The sequence below is a fragment of the Lipophrys pholis genome (genome assembly GCF_963383615.2).
Source record: "Lipophrys pholis genome assembly, chromosome: 5".
NCBI lineage: Eukaryota > Metazoa > Chordata > Actinopteri > Blenniiformes > Blenniidae > Lipophrys > Lipophrys pholis.
Genome location: NC_137628.1, coordinates 33,323,990 through 33,350,973, shown reverse-complemented (window position 1 = coordinate 33,350,973; position 26,984 = coordinate 33,323,990). Strand labels below are relative to the sequence as shown.

The window sequence follows — 26,984 nt, the reverse complement described above, 5'->3', positions numbered from 1 at the left end:
CACTGTGATGTGGAATGACACAAGTATGGAATTTTGGAGTTATTCTGCCTTGAAATTCAGTGAAAAGATGTCATAATCTAATTTTCAATTGCATTTTATTTTGAAATGACACTTGAGAAGTCCTTTATACTGACTGAGTGACATCTTGGGATGGTCTACTATCACTGTGATGTGGAATGACGCCGGGGCAAATAAGAATTTCGGAGTTATTCCACCTTGAAATGAGGTAGTGATTGGTAATATTCAAAATTTTCAAAGGGATTTTATTTTGAAATGCAACATCACAATGTTTTTGTTAATATCATATTGAAAAGAATATTTGATAATCCTTACAAACATGAATTAAATGAATCTTTCGTCCTACTACCTTTCTCATATGGTTGGGCATCATTTATTTAATGACTTATTTTTGGCTTTGCTTTGCTCCGTTGTGTTTATTTGCTTTGTGTGTTTTTATTTAATTTTGTTCTTATTGTTTTGAATAATCAAATTTGTGCCCACATGTCGGAAATAAACTTTCATTCTATTGAAAAAAAAATCTATTGAAAACCTTTGATAAGTAGGTTTTAGCTTGAATAAATCATTCTTTTTTAAAAATTTCCAAGCATTCCTGGGGAGTGATGTGAGCTTTTATTTTGAAATCAGTTGGTGGAAATAGTACACTGCATAGTTGATTATTGACAAAAGCCGACAGCCGCACGGCCATTTTAAACAGTTATTTCTCAGGTGGGCGTGTCGTCGGGTGGGCGTGGTCGGGTGGGCGTGGCCAGGTGGGCGTGGCCGGGCGGCTGTTAACGGACGTGAGGGTACCGACTGGATTAACTTTCTGATTCCGTTCAGCTGCAGTTACCGGGTGAAGATGGTTACCTGATGCGTTCCTGGGCTATTTATCCAGACTTCAGATTCCACTGGAGCGTCACAACAGTCAGTCGTTAGACTAGAAGAAAGTTTGTGTTCAGAATATCTGCTCCTGACTAATCTCTCGTCTTCCTCCGTCCTCAGTGAAATCCTCACTCCACTCCAGCCTGAGTTTCAATCCCAGAGATCTGTTGGTGCACAGATCCACCCGAAGCTCTGTCTCCAGCCTTCCAGCCTGGGAACTCTGTTCAGCCCGTCTCGACCGCCGGCCCACCGGACCTCTTCCATTCCGTCCCGCTCAGCACTCCCTTCTTCTTCTCCAAACTCTGACCTCCTGCAGAGAGCTTGTGTTCCAGTGGCACCAGATTCTGGGTAAATATGTCAACGTTCGAGCACGCCTCTAACGAAGGCAAGTACTTCACATACTTCACTTCACATAACTTGTAAAAGTGCATTAATCCAACAAAACTCCTTGATCATCTCTGAGGACAATGTGCCTGGCTCAGTGGTTCAGGTCAGCGTAAAGAAAACTGTCTATTTTAGAAAAAGCCTCAATCATTATTCCACTGGCCTGTTCTCCTTTATTCTTCACCATGTCAATCAGCGCAGTTGCTGCCTTGCTTTCTGGCTGCATGACTTTGAGGTGCTTGTATTCCAGCTCATTTATTACATTTTCCTGCCGAAGTTCATCCATCAGCATTATTAGACTACCCTCTGACACTCTGGCAATAAACCCGTTCCGCATAGAGGACAGCCTCGCCTTCAGTGGTGCGTGTAGATCTTGTGTTCCCGAGTCAGGACCTGTATAACAAGGCATCAAATTATTTCATTGGTCATGAGTCAAAAACAATAACAATATCTCAAATATCAATTTAATTTGTGATTAACATTGAAGAATGTCAAGTCACAATGGAGCACTAGTGTTCAGGTATGTGTTGAGGTCCCAGCTGGTGGATTGAGCCACTCAACTACTTTAAATACAAACTATCTCTCCAAGTAAATTTACTGAATCCAATGCAGCAGTGTTTATACAAAAACTGAAAGAATGCTTACTATCTTGAAGAGTAGGTCTAATTCAAGAGTACTTGGTCCATATATATGTTAGCATGACATGAAAAAGGATTGTGGAGTGGAGTCTGCATGTTCTCTCTGGACCTGCCAAAGCAGAATCAAACTCACTGTGAACAGTGTTGGGCTCAAGATTCCAGTTTCTCCCCCAAAGGAGAGACACCAGGAACAGTAAACGGGCCATGAAACAGCAGGGAGGAAGGCAGTGACCCCAGGAGGGCCGCACACCACATGTTTGAAACCAATAGGAACTCAGCAGCGAATGCAGAGCCCGAGCTGCCAGCCGCTCATTGGTCGAACCCGACCCAGACACCGCAGGGGTCTGACATTTAAACTTGGTGAAACGAACTGCTCCTCGCTTCTCAACCCGACCGCCGAGAGAGACGCACGTCTCTGCCGCCCAAAGTGGAACCACAGAACCAAACCGAGGTTCTGTGGTAATGAGTGACAGTTTATTTCCATTAATAAGAACTTCCAGTGATTTATTACTTTCAGTAATCTAATGCTAATAACCAACCATAAATCCCAACAACAGTGTTGCTCACCTGAGCCCTCAGCTGGAACAGTGGTTGTGGTGGGCTGATCGGCTGGAGGCTGATCCAACGGTGAGGAAGAGCCTGAGGCTGAAGTCGCACCTGAGGCTGAAGCAGAGGCCAAGATTCCAGACTTACCATGTGCTCACAGACACCGGCACAAGTAATGTTGAAGGAGTACAAACATAGTTTTGTATTGACATGTAAACAGGTGACTGGACGATTAAAAAGACAGTCAAACTTTCTTTACCAGTCAGTTTCATGTAATATTCCCACACAGTGGTCTCGTCCTGCTCTCTGACCACCACAGCAGCATCCTTGGTTGTCCGCGTTAGCCGGATTTCAAAGTTGGGGTGGTGTTCTTTTCCAAAGCTTAAGTCAAATAGTGAACTCTGAAAAGTGTAGCAGAGTAATCATTCAAGTATTGTACTCAAAGAATTATTTACTGTGACAAACTATGAAAAATATAGTGTCCTTCACTCTTGACTGATGTTTTAGGCAACCGATAGAAATATTTATTATTACAATTACAAGAAATATATTACAATTGACTTCTAAAGAGTTTTTGAATCGTGGCTTATTTTCTCATGATGTTTGGACTTTATACTGTCTGCCAGTATTGCAAATACTCACCTTAGGTTGTACCAAGGTTGACTCGGGACACTGAAGAGTGTAAGTGTGATTTACTATCAGCTGACACAAAGAAGTGGCCTCAATGTACTCTGCATTTTCTTGTTGAGATTTTACCTTCAGAAGAAGAACAATGAGTTTGTACACAATACAGGATGCTTCATTAAAGAGCTTATACACCAAAAGCACATAGTCATCTTTAACTTGCATTAACTAGACAACAGAGATAAATACCAGTTGACAAAGTCATCAAACGTGTTTTACATCAACAGCTTCAAAAGTCCAAAAAATAGAAACAAGAATAAAAACAATGATACTAACATAAAAGCAAAACTATAACCAGAAAATTATTTAATAAAAGGTACAGGATAACTAAATAGAGATAGCCATCTCAACAGTCCTAGCAATGACGTAACTGTCCCTGGTGTGGCAATAGTAAAGGGAAGAGATCAGACATTGGGCACCAGATGCAGTATGCTGGGTACATGCAGACATGGTGCAATATGCCCCAGACTCAAGGGGGCAGCAGGTCAATTATTAACGGACAGTAACAGTAACCTCTAATAACAAGTATAAACAGCAGGAATACTTTCATAATCATGTTGAGAAGTTTTGCTGTTATGACCTTGTACCTCCTCCAGTGGGACGTTCTTTGGCAGCAGGAAGACGTTGACCTTTTGGCTGTCTTCCGTCCAGGTCGGACGGTGGAACAGCAGGACCTTGCTTCTTATTAGTCTCGGAATGTTTAGAATCCCTCTGAAGAAATCGATTACCGAAACCAGGCCAAAACCAGAAAAGTGGCTGACATCCACAACAACAGTAGTGTCGTTTAACTCCAGTGGTTCAAGGATGCTCAACCCTTCATCGCTCATGTGGACTGCTTGCAGACTATGGGAAAGTGCAGCTGCAAAGACAAAGGCGTTTTAAATCCACACCATTCCGAATCCCGAAAGGTTTCCACACCAAGTCATCCAAATACTTTAATGATGCAGGTTTGCTACACCGACTGAGACATGCTTACCAGGGTTTTGTTCACAGTGCAGGAGGTGCAGCTGTGACACAGAACTGGTAGAACCATCGATCTCAAACAGAGGACCTGCAGGGAGCTTTCCAGCTGATTGGAGGAGGTCCTCATCCCACTGGACGATGTTGTAGAATAACTCTCCCCTTCGAGTCATTGTAAAGCCAAGCCCAGTCAGCTTACACAGGAACACACCTGGACCCAGGCCTCGGAACCTGTGCAGTACAATCCAGCTGTTAAATGTGCAGAGAGCCAACCAGAGCGCCTTTGTTTTCCTCACACTGCAGTGTTAGTAACACATATATATGTAGCCAGAGGTGATATTCCTCCAGGCCACTAGGGGCGCTGTTCCAGCAGCGTGGGTCCCGGGGTGGCTGGGCGGTGCCCAGTGCCCTCTAAAGTCCCGTGTGCCCCAGTGGCGTCTCTGCCACACCTCGCTCACTCCGATGGCCGCTGTGCGTAATGAGCCTCTGCTGCCGCCGTCGCCGAGGCCCAGTTTCCAGCTGGTCACGGCGAGCGCTGCTTCCTGTGTGTGTTTCAGCTACACACTGAGCATCACATCGGCCGGTGGCTGACTGATCACTGCTCATGGTCTGCATTTACTGTTGTTCAACCTTTTGAGTTGATTCTTTGTTTATTTTTTTTCCTTCACCTCATGTCTGTGTTCTGCAGCGGGTCAGGTGGTGTTAAACCTGCTGCTGCCGCCGCTCCTGGAGCCCTGCTGCTGCTTTAGTTCTCCTGAGCTGCTGGACGTCACAGACGATTCAATCTTTATGATTCATTGGTTCACTCATTTTGATTTCTGTTCTTTTGATTATTTCCATTGATTGTTTTGATTTGTTGGTTCGATACTGTTGATATTGGTTCTTTTGGTTTGGGTTGGGTTTCTCCTCCTCCTTTACTTTTCTTTTCGTCTTCATCCTCTGTTTCTAAGCACTTGGCCTGGACTGTGTCTGGGCCCGGCCCAGGAGAGTGCTGCCTGGGGCCTGTGGGATCGCCCCGGGCTTCTTGAGTCAGGCTCAGTATTTTAAGCTTGTGTTTCGTCTTTTGTGAAATTGTGTAAATTTAACAGGATTTAATAGGTTTTCTTTCTGTGTTTTCATAATTTCATCAATTAGGTTTTCCGTTAGTGTCGGTTATCAATCGTTTCTTTTTTGGGGTTATTCTAATGTTCTTATAAATCCTGTTTTTAGTCCACACCAGTTTTTATATCCTCCTGGAGGTGTTTTATTAACGTGTGTTTCTTTGTCTCCAGGGTTAAGGTTAGACCTTTTTTGCAGTGTGATGGCTGATTTCAGTTCAGGACCCCTGTCTCTTTGGTTGCCCTGCCGCATGATAAGCCCCCGGCCCTGACCTGATCCCCCTCTCCTCGTCCATCCTGTTTTATCCTGAGTTTAACTGGTGTGTGACCCTGATTGAGGCGTCTAGATTTTTTTGGTGATTAATTGGGAATAAAGATTTGTCTTAATTGAAACCGTGATATCATTGAACCTGTGTGACCTTAATAGTAAAAACTGTAGCTAGTATTTCCTGGGGTTCAATTCCCCGGGTGGCGTTGTCGGAATCAGAAGTGCAATAACAACATAACATTGCTCTCGCCACATAGACATGAAAGATGCCAGAAACACACAATACAACACAAAATGGCGACTGTCTTCATACTCAAATGAAAGATTGTCATCATTGTGATATTATCTAATATCCTAAATACTGGCCATCCGTTCTTGGTTGACAGTGACTCTACTGGAATTAGTGAGGGGAACAAACATTCCGCTCCTGATTAATGTGAGCAATTCAGGCCCAGCCCCCATCTCAGGAACCACCACGACGAACCCCAACACCATCGTGACCATTGACAATTCCAGGTTACCTGAATGTCCCAACCCTACCTCAGTATGCTGCACTGTCCACGAACAGTTGGGTTTCAAATATTGCTCACAAACTCCTCAGGACACCGCCAGAAGGTCCCGGCTGAAGGTCCCCCAGACACAACAGCTGCTCAGCAGTGGCATGAAGGTCAGCACAAAAAGTGGAGAAGATATTTCATCTAACTCAAGTAAAAGTGGGGAGACAGTTTATTAAACTATAGAAAAGTCTTCTGCAAGATTCAAACAACCTCCTATTCCTCCTCAATAGAAGAAAACAAGAACAACCCTAGATTTCTCTTCAGCACTATAGCCAGGCTGACAAGCACTCACAGCTCTTCTACTGTGAGCTTTAATCACTATAAACTTCTTCAACCATTACATTCTCACATCTTCAGATTTGTCAATAGATCCAATTTCCAGTTATCCAGCTTCCACCCTATAGAGCTCTTTGACTCCTTGATTGTGGCTTCATCTATGCCAACAACTTTCCTGCGAGATCCAATCCCCACTAAGATGTTTAAAGATATTTTCCCCGTGATTAGTAATCAATAATAGATCAGATCAACATATCTCTAATAACAGGTTATGTACCACAAGCCTTTAAGGTTGCTGTTGTTAAACCTCTTCATAAAAAACCCCACCTTGACCCAGGTGTCTCAGCAGGTTACAGGTCGATATCCAACCTTCCTTTATTTCTAAAAGGGATGGAGGGAGGGATGGAGGGATGGAGGGAGGGGGGGAGATGCGCTCTATATGTGCGTAATGTAGTTTAGTTTTGAATTGTTTTGCATGTAGTCCTCATACAGGTCATTTGTGATGTAAATAACTAAATATATGAAGCCTACGCGGCTTAAAAGTCACATTTCCACGTGCAGTTGGCATCATTACTAATCAGAGCCTGGCGCCAGAATGTCAGAGGTTCATTTTGCAATTTGTGGTGCCTATAGTTGATTTACTGCGCTGTTGTTGGTTACAATTTGCAGAAACCTATTTATCTATGATTTATATGTGGTTATTTGATGCAGATATGAAGCTCTGGATGTGTTTTATTTTGCATGTGTTATGATTTTGCGGGTTTGCACGGGTGTCTGGCAACTCGGTGGTTCGGGCTGGTTCTTATTGGAATCGGTGGGTTCTAAGATGTGATTGGGCTGGAAACTGTCAATCTGATCTGGCAACGCTGCTGATCAACCCATCAAACGAGAAGTTTATCTTGAAGACATAAGAGCCTGGATGATCGCCGTGTGTTTGAAATGTATCCTAAAGAACTGTGATGCCCCTCTACGCTTTCCACACAGTGTGTCCGCAGACTGCCTCCATGCGACACTCTGGGTTCACGTTCCTGTGTGATCCATAGCGTAACGTAACAATCCTGAAAATATCTCCATTTCTCGTTGTGGCGTTCTCCACCTTTCCTGAAGTAGTTTATGTTTCCCTTCAGGAGGTCTGAGCCTCTGGATCCTTTTTTGATTTTACATTGTGACTGTTCAGACGGGGAGACGGAGGATCTCCTCACACAAGCGTCCAGTAGCTCTGGAGCAGGAGCAGTCAGTGTGCACAAGTCGCGCTGTCACAAAATCTGGGCTGAGCAGTCGACTGCACAGGGTGGAGGACCATTTTGATGTGACGCAGAACGCATGGAGGGCCGTTTAGTCGCGTATCTCACCACAAGAACAGTTGGTTCTCAGAGTGCTGCCCCCTGGAGGTTCCTCAGTTTTCTAAAAGTAGAATGGGAGGCAGAGCTTTCAGCTCTCAGGAGCCTCTCATGTGGAACCAGATCCCAGTTTCAGTTATACGACTTTGAAGCCTAAGACTTTTCTATTTGATAAAGTTTCCAGGTAGTGCTGGCTCAGGACACCCTGGACCATCTCCTCGTGACGCTGCTTTAGGTTATGACAGCCTAAGGACTTACGTTGAGCTTCTCTCCTTTCTCTAAGTGTTACTATTAGATGTCACGGACATTTGTCTTTCTCCAGTAGCCCGCGCCCAAACTGTGTTGTATTTGGTGCTATAGAAGTTAAATTGAATTGAACCGACTCCTCCTGGGATGGCAGGGCCCCAGCCAGACACACAAAACATCGGAGGTGTTTTTGTTTGTTACAGATAAAGTAGAAGATCAGGTTAAATGATCTTCTGCTGCCTCTCAAGGACTTGTGATAATATCTTCTATTGATAGGAAACACTTTGTGTCTGTCAATTGACCTACTATATCTTGAATAAATTGGTGATAGTAAACACTGTAGTTGTTATGTACAACTGGTGACCCGCTGCCGTGTTGACTTTTGCACCAACTCTTGTGAAATCACTATCAAATTAACAATATAGAACTTTCCCCCTGTTTCATTGCTCATTCATAACTTTTAAATGGTTTCAAAATTAAAAATAAGGAAATATGTTTCAACTACTGTGGAATTTCTTTTTCAACCTCCTATATGCTGTTTGAAATTTAGAAGTAATCTTGCTAAAAATGTATATTCAGTTACATGTAAACTCTCATAAAACTTCTAAACTTGGAGTCAAAAATAAAGTAAAAACCAGAAGTTATGCGGAATGGTATTTCATGTGAAGAGAGAAAACGATATTTGGATGAGTTTAAGTTTGATTACCTGTAAGAAATCCTCCCATGCTCATGAAATACCTCGGACTCAAAGTATGAGGGAGCCTGAAATGTTCACAAAACCCAAAATTAGTTTTCAAATAATTTAATGATAATATGACATGTATAAAGTTATTTGAATGCACTATATCAGCTCCGTGACTATTTGTTTGACCACGAGGAGTCACTATTTTGCAAAACAACAAAATGGCTGTTAATTCTTGAAGAATTAAAAAAAAAAATCTATGTACGCATCCAAAGGAGAGCCTCACCTCAAGTTAAACTTTCATATAATAGAACAGACATTGGCGTTAAATAAACCAATCCATCATCATATATTTTACAGATGTGGTGAAGGGCTCTGATCACAACAAATGTCAGTGTGATCACGTGAAAAACAACTGGAGTTTCATCTCCTACACTAATGCATCCAAGGAGGTCAGAAGAGTAGAACTCTGTATGAACTCAAACTGTCCTCCCACCTTGTTCGTCTCTGGCTCCTCCACCTCTGTGTTTCCTCTGCTTGATTCCGGTTCAAGGTATTCAAGGTATGCGTATTCTGATGGTGGTAAAAAAACATTTAAAATCACAAAGAAATATTAGCTACAAAAAGTAGCTTAACATTAAACATTTTCTTTTTTTTTTTTTAAACACTTTATTTATAAAGGTTTTACATAACATCACACTGATACATACAAAAAAGTACAACATCGTGGACAAGCAAATCAAAGACAAACGTATACAAACGCATTGCTGGAAAAGAAAATCGTAGTGAAAAACCACCTAAAGGACTGTAAACTCACGGTTCCAGGCCAGACAAAGTCCACACAGAGTTCAAGAATGGGTCCCAGGTTTTATAAAATCTATTAGCAGATCCGATAAGGGTGCAGCCGAGTTTTCCTAGCTTGATATTTTGCATCATATCTTTGCTCCGTTGGTTGTGTGACGGAGAGGTTACATCCTTTTATCTGGAGAGTATTGAACATCTTGCAAATAGGGCGGAAAATGCAAACCTATGGGAGTTGAAAGCACAAAGGTACCACAGGGGGAGAGGGGACAACCATGCAGCCAGAAGACTTGGAGAGAGTCTGGAAACATAATGACCAGAACTGTGTAAGATGTGAGCCAGACCAGAACGTGGTAAGCAGCCGCTGGAGCCGGTGTACACCGATCACATATTGGGCTCAGGGCAGGAAACCTTAGCCGATGTAGTACTTTAAATTGTATTTGGGCATATTGTGCACATATCGAGGATGAATGAACCTCTTCGAGTGCCAAATTCCATTCTTCATCCGACTGAGGGTCCCTCTGAGGGTTCCTCTGAGGGTTCCTCTGAGGGTCCCTCTGAGGGTCCCTCTGAGGGTCCCTCTGAGGGTCCCCCCAAAATCTGTTTCCCACTGCTCCCTGATATATGAGATATCGAGGGAATTTATTCATCCATGATGTGTGTATATATTGTGGTGATGGTGGCTCGGCGGTAGAGTCGGTCGTCCAATAACCGCCGGGTTGGCAGTTTGAATCCCACTCTATCAACATTCATTGTCGTTGTGTCCTTGGGCAAGGCACTTTACCCACATTGCCTCGTATGAATGTTGGTGGTGGTCGGAGGCTGGTGCAAAATGGCAGCCATGCCTCCGTCAGCAGCCCCAGGGCAGCTGTGGCTACAACGTAGCTTAGCATCACTGGAGGGACTGGTGTGGATGAATCATGGTCTCTGGACGAGCGCTGAGTCAGCGTGAAGAAAGAGCTATATAAATCCAAGCCATTATTATTATCAGTGAATCCTACCCTTATTTAGTGTGTTGACCTTCAACAGAGAATCTAAGCTAGATGATGTGGGAATAGATGGAAAGTTCACATTTTTCTTCCGTGGAAAATCTCTGATTTGTAGGAAAAAGTTGTTATTCGTAAGTCTAAATTCCTGGATAATTGTTCAAAGCTACTAAAAGTGTTATCGATATATAGGTCTTCAATACTGTGTATACCCTTGTCATACCAAATTTGAAAGCCTTTATCAAGTAAAGATGGTTGGAAAAGATGATTGTTTCAATAGGAGAGTGAATCGAGTCCCAGGTCCCAGTTTCCTAAACTGTCTTATAATGATTGAGTTACAATAACATTTCCATCATCAACATTCACTGGTGAAGGTAAAGATGCACAGAGCAGAGCAGGGAGAGTGTGGGGCTTTACTGGTGTTCATTTCAATCTGGGGTCTTACCATTCCAATCCTTTAACCACAGGGAAATAGCATTAACATTTGCAGCCCAATAATATGAGCGTAGATTTGGAGGCCACCCATTATTTTTTGGTCTTTCCATAAATTCTTTTCCTATGCGGCCAGTTTAACGTGCTAAATAAAGGAGGAGATCATCTGGTTATAGTCCTTAAAAAATGATTGTGGTATAAAGATAGGCATGGCTTGAAACAAATCTAGGAATTTAGGCACAATGTTCATCTTAACAGAATTTGTTCTTCCACTAAGAGACCAGGGCAGAATTGACCATTGGTTAATGTTGTTTTTGTTCTGTTGTAAGAGAGGAGAAAAATGTATTTAAATAAACTGTAATATGATTTGGTTACTTTTACCCCCGGGTACGTAAAATAGTCAGTTGTGAGTTTAAATTGTAGATTAGATATTCTTCAGCTTTCCTATTAATAGGGAAGTTCTCACTTATATTTAAATTAAGTTTGTATCCCGATAAATTTCCAAATTCTTTTAATCGTTTAAGCACAAGTATGGTTGAAATAGGGTTAGTGACATATAATAACAAATCATACACATAAAGTGAGACAGTGTGCGTGATGCCGGTGTTATTACACTTTAGGGCACGGAGAGGGTTCTATCAGTAGGACAAACAGTAACGGGCTCAATGGATCTCCGGGTTTTGTCCCCCTGAGGAGAGGGAAATAATCAGCACAAACAGAGGCAGTCGGATCGGTGTAAATAAGCTTGATATGTTTAATAAAATTAGGGCCAAATCCAAACCTATTAAGTGCGTAGAAAAGATATCCCCACCCGACCCTATGGAACGCCTTTACAGCGTCAAGCGAAATCCCTGCTTCCGGGGATAAAGTGTGGGATTTTGTATAGATTATATTAAATCGTCGTCTCAAGTTAAAATAGGACTGTCTGCCATGAAGAAACCAGTCTGGTCGTCCGAAATTATACTTGGAAGAATATTTTAAAGACGGACTGTCAAAACCTTGGAAAATATTTTACCATCGCAATCTGTCAGAGTCATCGGTGTATATGATGAGCAGTCGAGTGCGCCCTTATTTTTCTTTAGCAACAATATTATAGATGCTTGGCAAAGGGGGGGATGATTTATTTTTCCAGTGCCTGTGCATACACTGAGAGAAGAAGAGATGGTAGTTTATCTCAACATTTTTTATAAAATTCTATCGTAAACCCATCTGGGTTTTGTTCTCGCGCCTCTTGTGTCAGCGTTAATTGTGGGAATACTTAAGCAAGAGAAAAAAGCATCAAACTGACTATTATCTGGAGTAACATCGGAAGAGTAGAGTTTAGAGTAAAATAATTTAAACTGATCATTAATAGCTTGGTGATCCTCTGTTAGGGTGCCATCCAATGATCCAATCTGAGAAATAACATGCAACGCTGCTTTTTGACGAAGTTGGTTTGCTAATCATTTAGAAGGCTTTTTCCCCTCTTCAAAAAATCTACTCCGAGACTTGAAGATCAGTTGTTCTACTTGGGTTGTTGTTAAAAGATCAACTTCATAAGCTTACTCTTTCCTTTATCAAGACAGGGGTCGGAGAAACATTGGCTTAACTTCGTAGCATTGATGAAAACAATAACAACAAACTGTGATCACACATCAGCTTAATATCAACTAAAGTGTAGTGAACCGGAAAAGACAAAGTGATGTGATCACCCATCAGTAGTCTATTCAGTCTTTGCTGCATAGATAAAGTATTGTTTACCGGATTTTACTGACTGAGCAGATATAACAGTGACAACTTTACTGTGTTTACCACTATATGGTGAGTGAGGCTGTATTGAGCGTGGCCTGTGACTTCACTCACTCATCCTCTCCATCATTAGGACGTGAAGGGCAGTGTCTGTCCTGGGAAACGTTGTCCTTCATGTATACAAGCGCTTCTGCGGGGTCCGTGAATCTCTGGCGTTTGTTGTTGTGGATGAACTGTAGTGTATCTGGGTAGAACAGGCTGAATCGGATGTAATGGTTTACAGTATGTTCACTGCAGCCATGGCAGCTCCGTTTCAAGGCCACCGGGGCCAAAACGGGATGGACGTGAGACAACGCAGGGGGACGGGATGGGCAAACATAAACAGGTCGTGATTGCCGTTGGCGCCATGCCAGATTTTTAAACTGTCAAAAAATTTGCCATGGGGCGGATGAGAACCTGAGTAGCCCGTAGCTAAACGGGATGAACGACACAAAACGTGGCAGCACGTAACTGGCCGTAATGGAACTTGGAGGCGGTCCGTAGTGGGACGGGAGGCTTACAGGAAGTGACGTAGTGGGTGTTCCATCGCGGTTGTTTCATGGTTGCTTCGCGTTTTATCATGTTGCGTTGCGCTTCGTCACGGTTCTCACGGCGCCGTTTCATCACGTTAAATCGCGGCTTGCCACGGCGCACACCGTCTGGGAGGAAGCCGACTCCGAGCCCGGAGGGGAGTTTCATTGGAGTCTGAGCGATCAACGACAGAGCAGCTTCTACATGCTCTGCTAACGAACAAGAAATCCAGAGGAATGTCTGCACCCAGCAAAAGTCTCAGGAGACAATGATTGTTTCTCTTTTGGTGGCTCTTTGGGGCAAAAATGTGCTTCACAATGGTCCAACGTCCACATTTCCTCCGTAGAAAGTCTTGACAGAATGTGAAAAACGTGCCACGCCTTCCTCAGAATTCCCCCAAATCCCACGGCGCACGACGTTTCAGGCAAACGGGGCTGCGGGGAACATAGTGTAAACCTTCCCTTAGCGGCGTGGAGCTTCTGTTTGGATTCAAAGAAGGCGGCATGTCGTTTGTTGATGTCCGGGCTGAAGTCTGGGAAAATGTGGATTCTGCAGCCCTCATAAGTGAGAAGGCCTGTCTCAGGCGCAAGTCGCGGATCAGCTCCTTGGTCTGGAAGTGGTGAAGCTTCACAATGAATGGCAGCGTTTTGTTGTTGCCCTCTCCTGGTTTAGGGGCTGCACTTCTGTGAGCTCTGTACACGGGTGGGGGTTTCTCAAAACCTTCTCCACTCAATACCTTAACGAGCAGATTTGTAATAAACTCTGTTGTCCGTCTTTATTTTCTTTTATCCCCACAACACGACTGTTTTGTCTCCTAGTATGGTTCTCCAAGTATGTTACCTTCTCTCTGAGCATGTCATTGTCTTTCACCAACCGAGCCGGTGATCACTCCATGTCATCCAGCCTTCTGTCAAATCCGTTCAGTCCTTCCTCCATATGGGTAATCCGTTGGCCATATGTACTAAGCGTCGAGTGTAGCGAAGCAATAGCCCTGCGGTTTTCATCCCGAAAGGAATCGAATGTAGCTTATTGTAGCTCCGACAGCTTTTGCTAGCGCTTCCAAGCTTTTGGAGTTAGCATTGGCATCTGCTTCTGAGTTAGCCGTTGAGTTTGAGGCGGTGTTTCTCGACGACCTACTTTCTCTTTGGTCTTTAGGAAGCCTTTGGGACATTATAGCAAGAGTCACGGGCCCCCGAGCGAGCTCCACGCTGACGTTCGAAAAGATGCGAGGTCCGAAAAAGTATACATTTATTACAATATTGCAGGAGTTGTGGCAGACGCGTCTAGTCCTTGAGCATGCTCACTAGCGCCCCCCCAACATTAAACATTTTCAAGGAAAATATATTTCTCCCAAAGCTGTCCTTGAGCGTAGAACTTAAATACAAGTAGCATCATGTGGTTCAGAGTGGTTATCAATGGAGTACTGCATACTGACCAACAGATGATGGAAATGATGACTCTGAATCAGAGAGCTCTGACTGTGCAGTCTGAAGACGTGTTCTACTGAATCAACAAAACAAAGAGAATAACAGGTTTAAGTGTTGTTGTATTTACAATGTGTCTATCTTGACTTGGATACCCACAGAAGTGGAGTCACCTCTGCACTGCGACTACGGCTCAGACAGCTTCCCTTTTAGTATGAAGCCATGATTAATTCATCCACGCAGAATGCTGTGTGCTGTTGCTTTTTCATTTTTCTTTTACTGCATTTGGAGACACATAAGTCCAAAACTTTGCACTCAGTATTTTCATAATAAAAATAAGAATAAGAATAAGAATAAGAATAAGAATAATATGATAAATGGCTTGGAAACAAATTGTTCAATGGTGAGATATTACCTTTTCCAAGCAGCACCAGAAAACATCCCCTAGATTAAAAAACAAAAAAAAACAGAGTTGGTCAGAAATGAGCTGCGTCAGAGGGATGCTGCTTCATTTCTCTCTCAGGCCATTACTGCCCAGCATCCCTCTGCCTCTTTCAGCTGAATCAAATTGTTGAAATGTCTTTTATGTCGGTTTTGTCTCACCCGGTTCATTGACTTCCACAATGCTTTAGCTTGTGAGACAAACAAGCTGCCATCTGAAGAAAAAAGAGAACATTCAACAGTAAACTGCAAGAGATTAAATCAATTATTTGTCATCAATACATTAATCTTAACTAGAAGTAAACACTTCTGTTGAAAGTTGAGAGCCAAAAAGAGCCTTAAACAAGAACAAGTGTGGTTGTCATGGAGATGAGAGTGCTGCTGTGGCCGGGAGAACACTGGGGTCTGTTGGCCTCGGCAGGGCTCAAACATGTCATCCTTCACAGACACCAAGCCATCAATATAAAAAATGTTGACCGTCAGCGGGAACTTGTGGACGTTTCAAGTCTGTGTGATGAGGTATCATCGAGCTGTGAGTTGAGAAAACGTCTGCCAGAGAAAATAAATCTCTCCAAGGTGACTGGGGGTCTATGAGAGAAGAAAGTGTGTTTCCTTCTAACAAATGTTCCTGAAGAGAAAACCCTCTTAGACATGAGAGTTTCACTGCATGAAAGAAGACTCATGTCCAAAAGCTTTGATTAATAGCTTGTGCATCATTTCTGCCAAGAAAAATAGCAGTGAACATTCCACGCAATACTCACTACTGACCCGTTGAATCGTTGGCTGATCTTTCTGCTGTGACGAACGGCCAAGCTGTAAGGTGCCAAAGAGGATCTCTACATCCACTTAAGGTGGTTCTTGATTTCCGTAAAAAACATACAACAAATTGCAAAAAAAAAAAAGTCATCGTACACTATTCCCGACCAACCAACTGGATTTGTTAGAACTATTGTTGGGGTTGCTCTTTCACCCAGGGAGGAGTGGCATGCCAAAATTTGGTCGGAAACAGGAGAAGTTTAAGGATCATAGTCATATACATTGATTTGCAACGGCACACGAATGATGCTCATAGTCATATTTTAACTCAGGTTTTCAGTGAGGAAAACAACATGTCTGAGAAGACCTGTCCCTTGGACCAGCTCAGATCTTTATAAAAACACATAATGTAGTCAGAGTATTCAACAATATTCTTTTGGTTTTCAACACCAAAGCCCAACAAGGTGCAGGTGTGAAAAAGCTGGTATCACATAGGAAGAACAATGAGGCCTAACAAACAATCTGAGCACTGACAAACTACTGGGCAAGGCACGTCTGTACACACAGGCAACGGAGCGACAACGAGGCACAGCTGACAGCAATCAAAACCCATCAGGAGGTTTCATGATGGCTGAGAACCACAAACTGAAGTTAACAGGTTGGAAACAGCAGGAGGAGGAAACACACAGGATAAGGACAGGTACACATTGTCAGAGTGATGTAAAATAATCGAGAATGGAAAGGCTGAGGTGAAAAAGAAGAGTAGTGAAGTGGAAAGGCTGGAGGTAATGCTCACACCCAGAACTAGGGAATTACACCAGCTGCAGGGAAAAACAAGGTAGGATAAAGCCAGGGCAGCTGAACAAGGGAGACGAGGAGGAATGCTTGAGGAGGAACTAGAGGGGCTGGAAATGGCAGGATGGCCTATGCTGGAAAGAAGACATCAGCTTAGTTCACAGCCCAGCATTGATCCTCACAACCTGAGCTTACAACCAAACTCGTACGCGCTGCGAGATGAGGGCACTCGGATCAAAAGGACCTCAGCGAGGACACAAACAACTTCCCCTAACAACCACAAAAACTCTGGCGGGGGGGGGCGCGCAGAACTTACAGTCCATTCACACACCAGGACATGAGAACAATACAAATGAATCTCCCACCATTAAAGGAGGGAGGCGGGAGTTGGATAAGAGCCTTTACTGAGCTGGGAAAGGGTTCAACACTGGCCTTGGGAGATTTCAGAAAGTGTGCCAGAGCCTCCTTATCTCTTGCAGAGTTGGAGACGAGAGCAGGAACAAGTAGGTTGCCCGATGAAGTAAGATTGGCAGAGTGTAGTGATGAACTATGGGCAGCAATGCATTTAATGTATCACCCTACTGCTATAACCGTCTGTGTTTTGGCATCTCCTCAGCACCAGAGCACTGCCAGAAGTGCATGCAGTGGATTCTGGAATGACTGGAGGGTGTCCTATGCCAGATGGATGACGTTCTCATCTGGGGAGCTTCACAACTGGAGCATGATCAGAGGCTGCAGAAAACCCGGTCAAGACTACACGCAGTGGTGGTGACTTTAAATGAAAAGTGTGAATTCTCTGAGCACAAGATCAAGCTCTTGGGACAGATAATTGAAGCGTTAGTGCGGATGCCGAAAAGGTGAGCGCTGTGAAAGAGCTGAAAGAGCGCAGAAATGTGGCTGATACGAGAGCATTTCTGGGGATGACAAATCACCTGGGAAAGTTCCTCTCTGTGGGCCTGGGAGTCACCGCAGCAGCAAGCCTTTAACATGATCAAGGCTTTGTATGAACCAAATGCGGAGACGCTGGTCTCTGCTGACACATCATCATATGGACTGGGAGCTGTTCTTCTTCAGCGCCGAGACACGGTGGACTGGAGACCAGTGGCGTAAGCCTCAATTAGTTGGAGCAACACTGAACAGCGTTACACCCTAATAGAGAAGGAGGCGCTGGCCCCCATGTCTGCTGTGAGAGGTTTGCAGGGTTCCTAGTTGGAAAGATCTTGAACACTGAAACAGACCACAAGCCTCTGATTCCTTTAGTAGGTTCAAAATGTCTGGATGAACTACTTCTCAAATCCAGCGTTTACGCATGAGACTAATGAGGTTTGACTACACCATCTGACATGTGGCTGGTAAAGACATTGCTACTGCTGATGTGTTGTGAAGGAGCCCACTGGACCGAGAGGAGGAGATAAAGCAGTATGATGACTCTGTGGTACCAAGCCTACCTGCCACCGAAAAGACACTGAAAGAAATCCAAATGCACCGGGACAAGGGTGATTTCAAGGCTGGTTTAATCTAGAAAATCATGTTACTGTCTAGATAGAGCTGCTCAGGCTGGTTTAATCTAATAACATTCATTCATTCATACATTCATTCATTTTCTCCCTCTTTCAATTCAATTCAATTTTATTTGTAAAGCGCTAAATCACATCAACAAACATCTCAGAGCCTCTTACAATGATAGAGAACAACAGAACCCAACTAAACCTTCCAGAACCTCTTACAATGATAGAGAACAACAGAACCCAACTAAACCTTCCAAAGCAGCAGGTGTAACAAGCAACAGTGGCCAGGAAAAACTCCCTCGCATGGAGAGAAGTTCATAAGAACTCCCTCTTCAGGAAGAACAGTTCATAAGAAGACCCTCTTCAGGAAGAAAGGGGGCGGAGCCTAGACTCTGGAAGGACGGCCATCCGCCTTGACCGGTTGGGGGGAGAAGTACATGGGATAGGACAGGGAGAGAGAGGAATAGAAGAGGGAGAGAGAGAGGAATAGAAGAGGGAGAGAGAGAGAGAGGGAGAGGCAGACAGGCCAGAGAAGTACAAATACTAAGAAAAGTCTATGATGAGCGTTGGTCTGATGATGAACCAATCTCAGTCTGGAGTTTAAGGGCCGTACCTTTGCGGTGGGGTCCCGGTGCTGTGGTGGGGTCGGGTAGTAGGACCGTCGTAACTCCACTCTGGGAGTCTTGGGTCTGATCCCCTGGATCCTGCTCCCCTCCTGTCAGGGAGAAAAAAGACGGCGGCAGTATCTGGTGACTCCAGTAATGTTGTTACACAGAGAGAAAGAAAGAAAGACAAGAAACAGAAGCTCCAAATGTAGAGTTCCTCCCTTTAACGGGAGAGAGGAAATCCCCTCAGCAGTCTAGGCCTAGAGCAGCTCAACTTAGTGCTCCTATTTTATTCCTAATGAGAAGCTCTATCAAAGAGGAAGCTTTTTAGTCTCCTCTTAAATAAACTAATGGTGTGGGCCCTTCGGACCGAGGCTGCTAGTTGATTCCAGAGTAAAGGAGCCATATGGCTGAAACTCCTGCCTCCTCTTTTACTTTGAAGGACTTTAGGGATTACCAACAGTCCTGCATCCTCAGAGCCAAGGGCTCGTGGAGGGTGAGACACTTCTAGAAGTTTCTCCATATAGGACGGAGCCTGGTGATGAAGAGTTTTAGATGTGATCAGAAGGATGTTGAATTCTATTCTAGATTTGATGTGAAGCCAGTGTAAGGATGCTAAGACTGGGGAGATGTGCTCTCTTCTTCCAGTTCTGGTTAGTAAACCTGCAGCAGCGTTCTGCTCTAGCTGGAAGATCCTAACAGAGGAGTTTGGACATCCTGACATTAGGGAGTTACAATCATCTAATCTTGAAGTCACAAAGGCAGGAAGCATTTGTTCTGCATCTTTGAAGGACAAGAAGTTTCTCATTTCTGCAATATTCCTTAGATGGAAGAAGGCTGTCCTGGAGACATGTTTAACATGGGACATAAAGGACAGATCCTGATCAAAAATAACACCCAGGTTCCTAATATCACTGTTAGAGGTTAAGGTAATATTATCTAAGGTAATCAGACTATCTGAAAAGTAATCCCTGAGCTTTTTAGGACCTAGGATTAGAACCTCAGTCTTGGATGTGTTGAGCATTAAGAAGTTGATAGACATCCAGGACTTAACGTCCCTGAGGCAGGACTCTAGTTTAACAAGTTGGTCGGCCTGATTGGCTTTAATTGATAAATATAGCTGAGTATCATCTGCATAACAATGAAAGTTAATGTTGTGTTTCCTAATAATATTTCCGAGTGGTAACATATAGAGATTAAACAATATGGGTCCGAGGACGGAGCCTTGTGGTACTCCACACAGGACCCCTTCATGTATTGAAGATTTGTTATTTACATGAACAAATTGAAAGCGGTCAGATAAATATGATTTAAACCATTCATTCATTCATTCATTTTCTTCCGCTTATCCGTTTCCGGGTCGCGGGTCGCATCGCACCATTTAAGAACCTTCCTGGAGGTGGTGAGCCCACGGGAAGGTGGCGCCCGGCGTGGGACATGAACCCACTACCTAGAGATTGTTAGTCTCATGCTCTACCAACTGAGCTAGCCGGGGGACTGATTTAAACCAGTTTAAGGCATCTTCTAATCTCCTTAAAAGTATATTATGATGGACAGTATCAAATGCGGCACTAAGGTCCAGAAGAAGTAAAGCAGATAGAAGAGCTCTATCTGAGGCCATTAGAAGGTCATTAGTAACTTTTAGCAGAGCAGTCTCTGTACTGTGGTTCATTCTGAAGCTGGACTGAAGGTCCTCTAACAGATTATTCTCCTGCAGATAATCCTGGAGTTGTTTAGCCACTACTTGCTCCAGAACCTTTGACAGGAAAGGAAGGTTGGAGATGGGCCTGTAGTTTGAGAGAAGGCTTGTGTCTAAGTTTGGCTTCTTAATGAGAGGTTTAATAACTGCTAGTTTAAAGGATTGGGGCACATAGCCTATTGTTAGAGACTGGTTAATAATTGCCAGTATAGAATTATTGATTAGTGGCAGTGCCTCTTTCAGAATTCTAGTAGGAATTGGGTCCAACAGGCTAGTAGTTGGTTTAGCAGAAGAAATAAGGGAGTTTAGTTGGACTAGTTGTATTTGCTGAAAGCATTCCAGATGACTGTTAGGTTTAACCAGTTCCTCTGTTATGGGGCTAACGGACGGTAGGGTTTGATGGATGTTATCCCTAAGCCTTGTCATTTTATTTTGAAAGAACTTCATGAAGTCTTCACTACATATATTGTTAGGAATGGTGGGCTCAACGCTATTTTGGTTCTTGGTCAGTTTGGCTACAGTACTGAAAAGAAAGCGAGGGTTGTTTTTGTTTTCCTCTATTAAGGATGAGTAGTAATTAGTTCTACTTCTACTCAGAGCTTTCTTATAAGTTTTGAAGCTATCCTTCCAGGCTATATAATCTAGCTCTGTTTATGTTGAACGCCAAGTTCTTTCTAATCTACGGGAGCGTTGTTTAAGCTGGCGGGTTGATGAGTTAAACCATGGGGATGACTTTTCCTGTTTTTTCAGTTTCATTTTTTGAGGAGCTATGTCGTCTAGCGTTGTTTTTAGCATATCTGTCAGACTGTTTGTTAGGTATTCAATGTCTGAGCTAGCAACAGTATACGGGTCAGGAAGATCCACTACTGATTCTATAGCAGAGGGAATTCTTTCCTTGAATTTAGTTACTATGTTATCAGAGAGAGACCTGGTTAACACGGCTTTAACCGGAGGGTTAGAACTATTTAGAACAAAGTCAAAGGTTATTAAGAAGTGATCTGACAGGAAATCATAGTGAGGAGAGATGGTCAGATGCTCTATATTCAAACCATAAGTTAGAATAAGGTCTAGGGTGTGTAGATGTTTCTGGGTAGGCCCGTCTACTACCTGAGAGAGTCATGTGTAGATCTAAAGCTGCACTGAAACTATCATTTTCTAGGTCAACATGAACATTGAAGTCTCCTACCATGATAACCTTATCTTTAGTCAGGGCTACATCTGACAACAATTCAGAGAATTCAGTTAGAAAAGTTGAATAAGGTCCAGGAGGACGACAAATGATTACAGATTCTACAGAATTTACTATTTTATTTGACGGGTGTGGCATGGTCATGCTCAGACTCTCAAAAGAACTAAAGTTGGGTTTTGGGTTCATGTTAATTAGTAAGTGAGAGTTCTAGATGGCTGCCTCCACCCTCCTCCACCACTTTCACCAGCTATTTGAGTGTTAGTATGACTTGGAGGGGAGGCTTCATTTAGACTAACATACTCATCTTTACGTAGCAGGTTTCTGTTCATCTTATCTGTTTCCGGGTCGCGGGGTTGACAGTCTGAGCACCGTCACCCAGATCACAATGCACCGATTAAGAACCTTCTGTGGTGAGCCCACGGGAAGGTGACGCCCGGCATGGGACACGAACCCTCTACCCCTGAGGTTGTGAGCTCTACCAACTGAGCTAGCCGGGGGACTAATCTAATAACAGTTGTAAAGTATTTGGATCAGTGTGATAACTGCAAATAATATATGTAGCACAGCAAGGGTATTGTATGTTGACCCCCCCCAACATCTCTTCTCTTCTCTCTCTTCTCTTCCCTCTCTCTCTTCTCTTCTCTCTCTCTCTGAGCGTTCCCCCCCGGTCGTGTCCAGCAGCCATACCAACTTCTAATAAAGCAGCAACAGGAGGAGACTCCAGGTCTCTCCCTGTTCAAGAGCACAAACTGTTCTGACTCCGAAGGTTCTAGATCACATGATATTGTTGGCCCAAGCTGCCGAAGAGGACAAGGGGAAAGAGAGGAAAAAAGAAAAAGAAAACACAAACCTGAAGGAAACGATGATGCACACAGAATTTCCATCGAGCCCATGGTCTACAGTTTTTGTGCAGATTTGTTCCAGACCGATGAAAAGAAAAACTACCTTGCAGTGGTAGACTACTTCTCAAGATACTTTGAAATTGCTCTTCCCACATCCACAACATCCGAAGGTGTGATAGTGCACTTCAAGTCTATCTTTTCACTTCATGGAATACCAGAAGTGGTGCTCAGACAAGGGTCCACAGTTTGTGTCTGACTCCTTCAGAAGACTTGCTCAGGACTGGAGTTCTAGTCATGTGACATCAAGTCCATAATAAATGAAGGACATGCTACAAGAATGGTTTATCTTTGTACCTATACAATAGAACACTTTTACTCATGTATGGCTTTCAACTACTTTTTACAGCACTGCCTAAATGTGTACGTATGTTTAAAAGTCAGTATTTACACTGTGAATACACACCTTCACTGAAGGGAGGACTGGCAGCCTGTTCTCTGCTGAGTCTCATCCTGTGGGGTGAAACATGTGTTAATACTCAAACAGGCTGCAAAGCCACAAGTCTCTCTCTTTTTTTTTTTTTTTCATAAAAGAAAGATTGGATGTCAACCACAACACAAGAGTTTTCGTGGAAAAGCGTCATAATAGTGTGACAACATTTGAATACTTCACTCCACATTAGAGTTTAGCTCAGTTCAGGAGGTTAATGCTAAACGAAGTTCCATATCTCACTGACCTCAAACGCTCTTTAAAACCCCAATCGATCATAAATTGATTCAGCATCGCCCTTCCTTTATAGCTGAAGTCGTTTCCCTCGAGGTCCAGCTCATCCAGAGGAACGGACCTTCTCTCCAGAGCTTCGATCAGAACAGCACAGCCTTTATCTGTGACCTTACACTGAGCCAACCTGTCAAGACAGAGCAAGAAGGACGTGGGCGTACAAAAACTGTTCACTGAAATTCAGCAGGTACAAAAATGAGTTATTCTACCTCAGAATGGTCAGTTTACACTTTGAACTACTCAATCCAACAGACAGCTGCTCCATTCCATCATCTTCCAGAAGGTTATGACTCAGGTTGAGCTCTTGTAGACTGCCACATGTGGACATCAGCAGTATATTCAAATGTCTACAACTCTCCCCTGTCACATAGCAAGAAGTCAGGCTGCAGGAAGGAGAAAACACAAGTAACAAGCTGTTAGTCATTCTTTTGCCAAATTAAAAAACCTGGACTCCAATAAATGGGCATTTATTCCAACAAGCTTGAACACTTGACATTCTTTTACATTCAGGCTTCCCCATGAGGTTGTCACTCTGCACTGCTCAGAACTGTGTCTGTAAACAGTTTGAGTTTTGTCTTCTAGGACTTTTATTTCTGTCATTGCATCGATGTGAGAAATTTATTCTGCTTTTTTACAGATACATTTTATGTTCCCGTTTACAACAAACAAGTAGGCTGGGAGTCGTTTTATTACAGTTGTAAGATTAAAAAAATAACAACACTCCACTAAATGGTAGCTTCTAATCGTACACATACAGCTGATTATAAGATCACCTGAAACTGCTTCAGTTGTCCTCTTTAGCTGTATTTCATTACCTTGAAATCATGAGATTCGACATAATCAGAAGCAGCTTCAGTGCCCTTTGTTTGTAGCTTTACAAGCAACAATTAGAACATTTAATGGAGCTTTTGCTAGTCTTTCCCACTTGAGGAAAAACACAGGGAGCTTGAGAGCGATTTTTAATGCTGATGAGATAAAGACATTTAAATTGAGATTAATGCACTATTTAGACATAAAGACAAATGAGTATTTTTGAAAATGAAAGCTGCATATATATATATACACACATATATATATATATATATATGAATACAGTAGAACCTCTGAGGAGCAGACCTGGTAAGAGTGACCCCCTCTACTGGACACGTCACTGCACCGACACATTTAACTGTCAACACACCTTAATGAGCGACAGCCTGCCTGACGAGGACGACAGACAGGTTTTCCTGGTAAATTTCAAGCTGGGCGACACTTGGGCTTTACCCGATTATTGGAATATTCAGACGTTGTGGTGTCAGGAGATTAGTTTTGAGATCTGAACAATCGCTGCTTCCCCACAGCACAGTGCTGCTCTGTGAAGCTCCACTCCGTCAGCCCCTCCATGATCTCTGCATTACCATTTTCCATGGCCTAATATCTGTCTGTGGTGAACATTTTGACACAATCCCTGCAGTAGTTTGACATAATCTTGCTGATAGATAAACAGTTGGCGGACATAATAATTATCCGTTTGTCTGTTAACAAGATATCTCAAAAACTACTGAGCTGATCTTCATGAAAACTTGTACACACGTGCATTTTGATCAAAGGAAGAACACATTAAAATGTCGGTGGTGATCCAGGTCAAAAATAATTGTTAGAAATTTTAATTTCACTATGTATTGTTACATGCTTAGCTTTAGATGACCAGTGCATTGTGGGAAATGTTTTTGGTTTTGGGAAGTGTAGTTTGTTGTGTTGTGCTCTGGTGCTCGGCAGCAGACAAGCCACCGGTTAGTGAGTGAAACTCCACAATAAGCCAGACTTCTCATCTACGGTTCGGATGACAACGTGGAAGAGAGGATGAATATTGTCTTATGCTGTGCTGTTTTAAATTATGAATAAAATCATGGGAACACTAAACTCTGTAGATGAATAAAGGCAGTTAATCTGGAAAATGTGTCACTTCCCAGGGTCCATGTCGACCCTTGGCCGAGGTCAGACGTCTCTGATTGCTCTTGTTATAACTGCTGCTAAAAAAAACACAACCAAAGAAAACACTTCATTCTGATAAATAACACGTGTTTAGAAAATGTATTCTTTTTTTTTATTTAGAAAGAGTATGTTACGAAACACAAACATACTTCAGCCTTTTGATGCAGCTCTCATCCATCAGTCCATCACACAGGATCTCCACTCCTGAGTCCTCCAGGAGGTTTAGACTCAGGTCCAGCTCTTGGAGATGGGAGGGATTACGCTTAATTGCGTCGCTCAGACAGACACAACTGCTCGTGAATAAGCCACAGTTCACTAGCCTGTAATTGAAGATAGTAAGAGGATTCAACAGGAGCAGCCATGGAGGTAACTGAAACTGGAGTTTTAATCACCATCAAGCTACAGCTTCAAAAACACTCCATGAGTTGGTGTTTGAGTCAGTTCACCATGCTCACTCTCACATGGACGCAAACGCCACGTCACTTACTCATGCACATCCGGTATTCTTTTCAAAGTACAAGCTCGGTTGGGAGAAGATTGTTTTGAAAATTTGTTGTTTTGACTTTTATTTTGAAGTTGTGTAGGTCGAGTATGAAGCGTTTATTCAGTTGCGGATCTCGGGTCGGAGCGTGGGAGCGCTCACACCCCGTCTCTGAGAGACCGGAGTGCAAATTACAACAGAGACGCTCTGCGGCGACGTAAAGAAAAAAAAAAAAAGATCCCGGTACCAGCCGGGCCCAGTGTAGTATCGTTTTAAAGGCGTCAGTACCGCGATACCAATAGAGTACCGGTATACCGAACAACCCTCGTCCTATTACCTGGTAAAAGCCTGCATGTTCAATGACGGCATTCTGTCAACGTATGATAGGTTAACTATCATAACCTGTGATAAGGAAGTGGTGTAAAAGTAATGATTACTGCTGCCCGAGACTGAAATAATCATGTTTTCTATTCACAGGTATTGGCTCATGTTGAGGGGGGTCCATTCCAGAGTGAGACCAGAGATGAAAAACACCTGGAAATGATTGGAAGTTGTGTGGCTGCTGTGTTTGATAAGAATGTGCAGAATAACTGGAGTTTCAGGTATAGCAGCCTTGGGTGGTGGTCACTCAGCCGAGCCAGGGGAGTGGAAAAGAGACTCCGCTGGGGCTCAAACCTCCGACTGAGGAGGAACAATGTGAAAACCTCATTCAGGCTATGGCACAGGGAACCAGCTTTTATCTCTAGCAGATTATTTAGGTGGCATGAGAGTCGGACAATCGTGTCCACATGTGTTTTGGAGTTGGAGAAGTCTTGGGGCAGGTGGCCTGCTGCAGGCAGACCGGAGAGGTCTCTGTACCGCCGGGGTAAGGGCTTGTCACAATGGTTGGGCTCTGTCAAATCTGAGTCTTGTGTCCACCATTGTCTCTGTTATTTTCATAAGCAGTGTCGAGGGGCAGCTGAGGCCGACAGCATCTCTGTTTTGTGCAGATGATGTTTGTCCTTGTGGCTCCAGCCTGCCCTGGAATGGTTCCTCGCTGAGTGTGAAGCAGTCAGGATGCAGGTCATCAACCTCCGAGTCAGAGTGCTTGGTCCTGTCACTGAAAAAGATGGCACACCAGGGGCATCCAGCAATAAATAAACTTACCTGAGAGTCCTGATTCTGCAGTGTCGACTTCCCAGAGCGTCACATAACAGCTTCAGTTGAAAATCCTCGGAGATTATGACCTCAGTCAGGTGCAGCACTCTCAGGAAGGACGGGTTTGCCTTTAGAGCTGAGCTCAGAGCAGAACAGCATCTGTCTGACAACCTGAACTCTGCCAGTCTAAACAAAGAATAAATCCCTCAAATTTATCATCAAACTAGAATAAGAAAAATTCTTTTCCACCACAAAGTTTATTGGTCTAATCTTGTTCC

The 26,984-nt window shown here is 43.4% G+C and overlaps 1 protein-coding gene across 7 annotated transcripts in view; it reads right to left on the bottom strand.

The window, feature by feature from the left end:
- Positions 1-615: 615 nt before the first annotated feature.
- Positions 616-26,984, bottom strand: part of LOC308109574 (NACHT, LRR and PYD domains-containing protein 1-like) — a 32,126-nt gene continuing 5,757 nt past the window's right edge. For 4 of the 7 annotated variants that reach the window (XM_080463229.1, XM_080463232.1, XM_080463233.1 and 1 more), the window contains 17 exons: positions 26,716-26,892; positions 25,238-25,408; positions 23,324-23,497; positions 23,071-23,241; positions 22,800-22,846; positions 18,615-18,716; positions 15,105-15,157; positions 14,917-14,945; positions 14,513-14,580; positions 9,057-9,133; positions 8,585-8,640; positions 4,111-4,325; positions 3,722-3,993; positions 3,093-3,206; positions 2,710-2,851; positions 2,472-2,567; positions 616-1,659 (listed from right to left, as the gene is read on the bottom strand). In XM_080463229.1, the coding sequence (XP_080319355.1) occupies positions 1,361-1,659; positions 2,472-2,567; positions 2,710-2,851; positions 3,093-3,206; positions 3,722-3,993; positions 4,111-4,325; positions 8,585-8,640; positions 9,057-9,133; positions 14,513-14,580; positions 14,917-14,945; positions 15,105-15,157; positions 18,615-18,716; positions 22,800-22,846; positions 23,071-23,241; positions 23,324-23,497; positions 25,238-25,408; positions 26,716-26,892 (2,263 nt within the window). In that variant the 3' untranslated portion in view covers positions 616-1,360. Of the gene's footprint in view, positions 1,660-2,471; positions 2,568-2,709; positions 2,852-3,092; positions 3,207-3,721; positions 3,994-4,110; positions 4,326-8,584; positions 8,641-9,056; positions 9,134-14,512; positions 14,581-14,916; positions 14,946-15,104; positions 15,158-18,614; positions 18,748-22,797; positions 22,847-23,070; positions 23,242-23,323; positions 23,498-25,237; positions 25,409-26,715; positions 26,893-26,984 lie in introns of all 7 variants that reach the window. The other 3 variants (XM_080463228.1, XM_080463230.1, XM_080463231.1) reach the window with 3 other exon arrangements.